Here is an 8,553-nt window from a genome sequence, read left to right as displayed (position 1 = left end):
GGAGCAGAGAAGCAGCAGGAAGCAGCAACAGGCAAGCCTGAGGCTTTGTGCAGAGCTGGAAACATCTTCTCCCATAAACACAGAGCTATGAAAACTGCTGGAACAGAGCAGCTCTCTCTGTTCCCATGTACACACCCCCACCCTCTGACCCAGGCAGTCAGTAGAAACAAATGGCCCAGAAAATCCTTCTCACTTGAGCTTATATTTAAGACCTCCCTGTTGTCTGTCAATCTACACATTGTGGCCTTCTTCCAGCCAGGAGCAGAGCATTGGGCCTGCTGTTGCCTGTCAGTCAGCCAGGGACATCTGACAGTCATTCAGAAGAGACGAGACCCTGTGCACAGCCATCTCGTGTTCATCCCTCCTGGAGACTGTCCGGACACAGGGATCAGACTGCAGGCCCACTTTTCTGCTTCTATAAAGGACACCTTAAGGCCTGGAGAACAAGGTCAGCAAGCCAAATCTACTCTTGATCTAAGTCTGACATCTTTGAGCTTCCCTCAGCTCCCTTTGTTAAGCATCAAAATAGAAAAATGTAGAGAAAGGACAGAACTGAGAAAAAGGAGACAGCTCTAGCAAAAGCACATTCAACCTCACCCCTCACCCCACCTCACTCCTTCCCTCCCTTCTCATGTTCCTATCTCCGATATCACCCATAGATAAAATATTACTCACTACGCAACGGCCATCTCCCTGCTGCGAGCCCACCGGGCTCCCGAGATACAGAAATGCTTTCTCTATCTAAACTTTTATAAAAGAATACACAAGCAGTACCTTACCTTATCCAGAAGCTGATTTTGCTCTCAAACACATGTGCAAGACAAGACAGGGACAGACGATACATTGAATTTTTCACAATCCTGACATAAAAAAGAAACCCTTGATACTAAAGAATATTACAGTGCCACGACGTCTTTTGAAAGAGATCTTGGAGGTGCACCTACAAGGTTAGGGTCTGTCTCACCCCTCTTCCTCAGAGGGATGGAATCTGTCCTAAGTATCACCCATGGTGAAGGCTGCAGTGCAAAACAGAACCGACACATCCTCCTGCCTGGGAAATCATCTGCCCCAGGTGCCCCTACCTGGTCCAGCTCTGCTCTTACCCACAGACCTATCCCCTTTTTTCCTCCATTGAGCCTATATACATGTATCGCTCTGCACTACTTCAAACTACTTCACTGGACAGAAGGAAAGCCATGGTGGGCCACAGGAAATGAGGAAGACCACAGTATGTCCCCAGCTGAAGGGGCAACTCTCACAGATCTGAGAAGATGAAGCAGAGAATGGAGCAGAGCTGCTGGCGGTGCAGCTAGGCAAGGCCAAACAGTATGGCACACAAAGGCACACAACCAGTATTTCATGCATGCATACTGGTCCCTAAGAATTGTGCCGATTGCCTGCATTCCTGTGCACAGTCCTTCACAGCACTGGCTCTCCCCTTCCAAAGCCAAGCACCCTGTCAGTGCAACAAGCGTACCACCTCACCAACCACTGCCATATGCACCTTCCTCTGTTTCTCAAAAGCTCTCACATCCGAGAATCAGGATCTAAGTGTTCCAGCTTCCAACCATTTTTAAGTAATGTTCACAGCAATCCAAAAACCTTTAACTTGGAAAACATCACATTTATAGAAATGTGAATAATTGTAACTTGAGACAAAGTTCAGTGACCATCTTTCTATTTCATATGTCTCCATCCCCAGCTCAGAATAACCAGACACCAAACCTCAAACAAAGCACCTGGAGGCAACCAAGGGGGAAAGAAAAAAAAAAAAAAGTCTTTGGAATCAAAATTAACACACCCTATATACCATCTTTGAGTTCCATCACCTTGCTTGGTTTAATAGATCTGATCACATCCACTGCTGAGATATAATGTATGGAATGGATTTTGTGTGAAGAACTACCAGAACACACCTCTTGACTCTGTAAAAAAGATGGCTTTGGGAGAGGAGAGGTAGCAACAGAGCTCTGCAACATCATGCCTAGCATGGAGAGAGATCAAGAGCTCACTGTCACTGCCCTTACAAGAATCAGACAACAGCTAGCAGTTGGTAGGATCAGGTCCTTCTTTATGCAAGATAAGCTGCAAGAATTCCTGACACAAAACAGTGTCAATGCTAAAAGTTTGCATGGGTTCAGGAAGACATCAGCAGACTGACCTACATAAATAAAATCCATCTAGAGGTACTACACACAAGAGGGCAGCTTTGGGACAGAAAGCTCCTGAGCTACAAAGTACAGAAGGTTTGGATGAAGCATCACTTTGTAGTTACAAAGAAGATGGAGACTCCCTTTTTACAAGGAGTCATGTGGAGAGGACAAGGGGGAATGGACATGAGTTGCTCTTGGGGAGATTCTGACTGGACATGAGAGGGAAATTTTTCCCCGTGAGAACAGTGACCCGTTGGAATAATCTCCCCAGGGGAGGGGTTGACTTCGCTACACCGGACTCTTTCAGGACTCAGCTGGACAGGGTGCTGGGCCATCTTGTCTAGGCTGGGCCCTTGCCTAGAGAGGTTGGACCAGGTGATCCTTGAGGTCCCTTCCAACCTGGGATTCTATGATCACTAGGTTTTTGTCTTGTTCCTATACTTCCATGCAGTCTTCAGCTGCTCCCTGCAACTGGGGACACTGGGCTAAATGAACCAGTGTGACTGTTTCGTGTTCCTACAGTATTTATTTTTTAAAAAAAGAGAAGAGCAATTCAAACATCTCACAGATCAATTGCATCCGTGCACCTATATTCTTCAGCAAATCCAAGTTTTCTCAATGAGCGACTCAAATTTAACAAGCCTATATTGCATAAAATCACATTGATCTCTATTAAAGCCCTAGCTAGAATGAATACTATTTTCTTTTCTTAATTATGCGTGAACTTTTCTGTATTTGTTAGGCTGCAATTAGTCCAGGGCTAGGAAAGGAGAAACCTTCAGTTTCTACTGGCAACTCCCTTGCACAGCTGAATGCTGTACAACGTTTCCACTCTACCAGTCTTCTGCAAGTCGCTTCCCAATCAAACTTCCTCACTGCGGTAAGATCCCTTGATTTCTCCAGGCTGCATTACGCTTACCCCAAACATCTCCTTGTTTAACAAAATGGGGAATACATGTGCAGCAAACCAGTGACTCCATTCCAGGACCTGTTCCCTGACAACGTTCTAGCACAGAGAACCACACAGGCAGCGCTGTCTTAGGGAAGTGGAACAAACTGTCCAAACCTGACAGTTCTGAGACTCTTTTCTAGCACTTCTAGTGTTAGCTGGTTTATGTTCTGACAAGATAGCATTTATATCCATGATAATACAAACATTAGTGGGATATTTTTCATTAGCAAAGTTCTACCTTTTCCAAACCTAATATTCTCCTCACCTCGCTACTTCTAGTAGTGATCTCTACAAACTGATGACTGGCTGGAAGAAATCACAATCACTTTTATCTGCTTAAAACAGATCACCAATCAATTTGGGGAGAGTATCTTTCGCTCTTCCCATTCTAATAAAACAAACATAATTTATATAATATACTGAACTATGACTCCTTGAGGTCATCTAGTCTTTCCTCTCAAAGCTGTACCACCAGCATCTCCATCATCTTTGATAGATGTCTACTGCCTTAACCAGTGCCCAAGAGCCTCCAGTGACAGAAAAATTTCCTAATCAGTCTCCATCCTTAGATCTTATAAAGAAATTTAAAAATCCCATCCTCTTATTGATGAAGTCTTCACAGGCCTCCCACTACTTCTGCCCTCTGAGTTACCCCTCTTTTTGCTTGTTAGTCACGCAGATGACCAAAATCAGAAAAACATTCCTGTAAGTATATGCCATGGGTTTACAACCACTTCTGCATAATTCTCTGCCCCATCTCTTACGCAGGCTAACAGTTTACTTGCTTTCTTAGTAGTAGTGGCTGCTGCTACACGCAAGGCAGCTCATGGTGACATCCAAGCCTTGCTCCTGAATTTCTACAGTTCATTTAAAACCCAGCAATGTATGAGGAGATGCAAAATTTGTTTATGAAATTCATTGCTCATGCCCTTTTCCAGATCACTGGGTTAGATACCCCCCCACATCTTTGGGGCACTAGACCTGTCTTTTTGTCTGTTTTAACATTGGCAATGAGTTAGTTTTCCCTATATTAAATATGAGTTTGCATGATGGCATGCTTTGAGACCCTTCTTTCACTGTATTAAATGCTTTCATATAACAGAGTTTCTGTACTTACCATATAATTCTATGACCAGATTTGAGAGGTAGATAACCAGACAAAAAGATGACTGAGGATAAGCAGAGGAGTCACAGAAGCAATACATAGGTTTGTATAAATTAGCAGGCTTGATATGTAACTAACATTAAACTGTAGAGATTAGAGGGAGCTATGAAAAAACACATATTAGCAGAAAATAAATATGGATAAGGACTTGTATTAACAGGAAGAGCTTCCTACACACAGCACGGAGGACAAAGAACAAGATCACTATGGGAAGAAGAAGGTGATTTGAACTGACAGCAAGTATATTGTAAATACAGATATGCCATGATAGTTAAGAAAAGGACATGGACCTTTATAGGTGCATCTTGTGTATAAAAGGCAAGAAGATTGGGTTTGGAAGGAAGATAAAGTGGGAACAGAAAAAGGACACAGAAGCATATTTAAAAGGTCAGAACAACAGGACAAGAAAACGAACCTCTCAGCAGCTTCCTGTGTGAAGATGACACAGGCAAGGTCGACAGCAGAAGGCACCAAAGAGGAGAAGATTGCTGCAACGGAGTCACAAGATGACAGATGTCTGGACAAGAGCTTTGACAAGATCTGTACCATGGACCTTCTCAAGGCTATATGGGAAGATACCTGTTTGAGTAAGAAAACAAAAAACAAAAAAAAAAGAAGAAAGGAAAAAAAAAAAGGAGACAAAGGTAACATCCATTGAAGGGATCCAGCCAGCAGGGGGGCCTATGGTAGGGTCTAGAGGACAGAAGAAACTGAGAAAAGGAATGGCCTGCAGGAAGATTAATAACTTGGTTTGGGCCAACGAAATTTAAGGCAACAGCTGGGCACCCAGAGGGAGACATCATAAAGACAGCCTGAAATGTACTACTGGACAGTAGAAAATGCATCCATAAAGAGATAAATCAACATAAATTTAATGATTAAAGCCATATTTATCCATAAAAGTGCTATAAATAGAGAAGAGAATAATAACAAAAAAAAAAAATACTACGAAAAGGATGCAGCCTTTTGGGGAAAAAAATTATCTCTTCCCATAAAAACAATGTGAAAGACCCTGATGAAAGAGAATACGAGTAAAAGAACTGTAAAAATAAATAACTGAAATAAATTTAACCTTTTTAAAAGAAGAACTGCTACCCAGAGGTGTAACAAACTAGCAAGAGCTCAAGCAGGAGGAGAATGAAGTATCGCACTTCAGATGTTTAACCGTGGCAAGATCCCACCTTTCAGAGGTACCCTGTCTGACTGGGACAAACAAGGAAGACGACATCTTCTAAGCTGGCAATATGGAAAAGAACAAAGGCAGGATCAAGTGCACAGGAGCAAAGGGCGAAGTGACCTTAGCAAAGGAACGTACGTTTCCAGAAAGATCAAGTGAATCCAAAAGCTAACTGCCCGTAGGAAATACTGCAAAATTGTCCTGTTCATTTAAGTGTCCACATAGCAAAAAAAATTTCTCACAACATTCTACCTTCATTTACCTCTCCGCATTTTTTGGTTGGGGGTTTTTTGGGGGGTTGGGGGAAGGGGGGTAGAAGCCTGCAATAACCAAATCAAATAATGTTATCATAGATAAAATAATAACATAATTCGAAGAGGAGATTTTTTCCCTGAAATTAGAGCAGAATCTGACTCCAAGGAATTCCAGCAAAGTTTGCTACGTAACTTGATTTTTCAAAAAATTCATTCAGATGCTGACACGCTGTGGATGGTAATAAAGCTCAATAGCCAGCAATAAGTAAAGTCAAGGTAATGTCTGTGATGGCACAGTCTCTTATTTGGTAGGACACAGGACATGAAGAGATAAAATGAAGTTATAGCTTTTTTAAGTAAAGGAAGACTGACTATCCCAACCTGTGTTTTGACGAAAATGAACCTGAGATAAGGAAGAAACTGAAGGAAGGAACAAGCAAGGAAACAAAAGCAGAAGTAAAGGAGATCATCACGGAGGAAAGGAGAGGGTCATACATGAGGTGTTCAGGCAACAGAATAACAGACAAGAAGCCCCAGCCTCACTAACAAGTCGCAGGAAGGTAACAAACAAATGTAGATATTCCAGGCAAACAGAAATACTCAAGTAAGGTGCCACTAGCAGCAAATCTCCCAGGGCAGAAAAGGCAGATGTCTCTAGCATCCAAACAAGTAATGGAAATGAGTTCTGCTATATTCATGCTGGGATGAATTAAAAATTCCCACACTTGAGAGGCTAGTATATGACTTTCACATGAAGTCCATCTAGATGTGGAAGAAGCAAATTCACATAACTAGTTTCGCCGCTCTTCTTGATACTAAAGACCACTTCTGTGGAAACGCCAACAGAAACCTTGGAAAAGGCAAAAGCAACCCACGCGCTCACGCCTCCCAACTCGCCTACAGTTCCGCCCAGCTGCAGCGGTCCCAAGCCAGACTGCCTTAGTGAACCCACATGCGCACAACAAAACCGCTGCCACAGAGCTGCACGCCTGCTCCTCAGTCACCCCTGTACCCCCACCCATCTCGCAGCAGGCTGCTCCGGCACCCATGCACCACATCACCTGCTCACTGCGCTCACAAACACACAACGCCACCCAGAAGTCCTCAGCCTTGCAAGTCCCACCATATCCAGGATGTGCAGGACACACACGACACATCGGTAGTAAACCTGCACTACAGAGACAACTTAGGAGCCTGCCGTGAGCCCCACAGATTTCTGTGATCTTTGCACAAGAGCCCGCACCTGACGTCTTCAAAAAGGTGTCGCAGGAGGTGCCAGAATCCTCAAGAGAGAAAACACACGGGACTATCAGTATCCAAACAATATCCGCATTCCTCGGGGCTCTTTAACAGTCCTATTTTTGTTAAATGGGTATCAAACAAGAAAGCCAAATGTTATAAATGGTGACTGCTCTCAATCACTGGAGAGTCGTTTAAAGAGCATCGTTTCCAATGGCAGCAAAACAGGGTTAGCATTTCCCCTTAAATGGAGATCAAAGACCTGATTCTTAAACAAAAGCTGGACAAATTTTAAAGACCTGAAGGATTGCTTTAATTAAACATGGCACCCTGAAATTCTCTTGTGGGTGAGTTCCCATAGACGGTTACAGATCTGCAGAGCTAATCTCTTCAAGCCCCTGAAAGTCACCTGTTAAGTAGCCAGAGGATACACAAGAGCCAAGATTGGAGACAAGAACCAGAGGCAGTACCACCAGGCTTCATCAGGATTTCAGCAGAATTGTTTTCCAAAACACAAGTTTGATTACAGAACAAAGTGTCCTACAAGCCCATTTGGGTCAGATCCAGTGCAGTTTCTGCACCATGATCAGGCTCAAAAGCACGTTATTCGCCATTCATGGAGAAGCAAAGCAAAAATCACAGCACACATCCCCCCAGACACAAGCCTATATTACCAATGAACCCGTGCATATGCTGGGGGCTTTACAGACCCCAGTGCTCCCCTGGCAAGGCAGTTGCCAGCGCCCCAGGAGCACACTGCAGGAGCCGATCCAGCCCAGCACAGAGCCTCCAGTTTCCACTCATCCCTCTATTTAGAGCCAGCCAGCTCACTAACTTTCCCGACTCACCACCCCATGGACCAGAAACTCAAAAAGTTTGCTTTTCGTAGCTTTGCGAGCCCCTCCTGTAACTTCATCTGTAGCCATCAGGGTCTGCTCAGCCTCTCTCACTCTCTCTCTTCCTCTTTCTTTCCCTTTTCTGCCTTTTTCTCCAACTCTCCCCTCTGAGTCCTGCTGGGCTCTCACACTTCTAATAGTGCGGAGTGGGGAGGGGGCCCCTTCAGGGCCTTCCTGACGGCCCACTCGCGCTAAGCCTCAGCTGCTGCATTCCTCCACTGATAAGCCAGAAATAGTTTGTGCTGCCGGGTTCTGTGTGTTTACTCTGCAGGGACAGAAAATCCAGCTTTTTAAACCCCTCTGTCCAAACAGCAGAGATAAGCAGGAGGCAAACTGAAAACACATCTCAGCTTTTTCACAGCAGTGCTGCAACCTCGCCTCCTCTGCACCAGGGGATGGTAAATTCTGGGGCAAGGGGGAAGGGGGAGGGGGCAACTTCAGCAGTGACACAAAACTCGGAACCTCACAGAGAGCCTTTTCCCATTAGAAAATGCAGCAGGCGAGCAGTGAGAAACAATGGTTTCCCCTTGCTCCCACTGCTCCTCCCGCACTGCATTTCCAGGCCTTTTCCCCAGGGACCTGGCGGGCAGCACACAGAAACATTCACTGGCAGCATTTCCAGCATGAGACTGAGAACTAACCCCTCTGGACATGGGAGCGAAACAGCAGGAGGCAGAAAGCTGGGAACAGGGAGGGACAGTGTGAGAGAGCAAGGGG

The 8,553-nt window shown here is 44.6% G+C and overlaps 1 protein-coding gene across 1 annotated transcript in view; it reads right to left on the bottom strand.

Moving 5' to 3' along the window:
* Window positions 1–7,866, bottom strand: part of SMARCD3 (SWI/SNF related, matrix associated, actin dependent regulator of chromatin, subfamily d, member 3) — a 68,141-nt gene extending 60,275 nt beyond the window's left edge. The window contains exon 1 of the mRNA XM_009640572.2: window positions 7,789–7,866. Within this exon, the coding sequence (XP_009638867.1) occupies window positions 7,789–7,866 (78 nt within the window). The remainder of the gene's footprint in view (window positions 1–7,788) is intronic.
* Window positions 7,867–8,553: the final 687 nt, after the last annotated feature.

The sequence above is a fragment of the Egretta garzetta genome, unplaced genomic scaffold, assembly GCF_000687185.1.
Source record: "Egretta garzetta isolate BGI_Z169 unplaced genomic scaffold, ASM68718v1 scaffold786, whole genome shotgun sequence".
NCBI classification, from domain to species: Eukaryota; Metazoa; Chordata; class Aves; order Pelecaniformes; family Ardeidae; genus Egretta; species Egretta garzetta.
The sequence above is the reverse complement of the archived record's forward strand: the minus strand, read 5'-3'. Positions and strand labels throughout refer to the sequence as shown.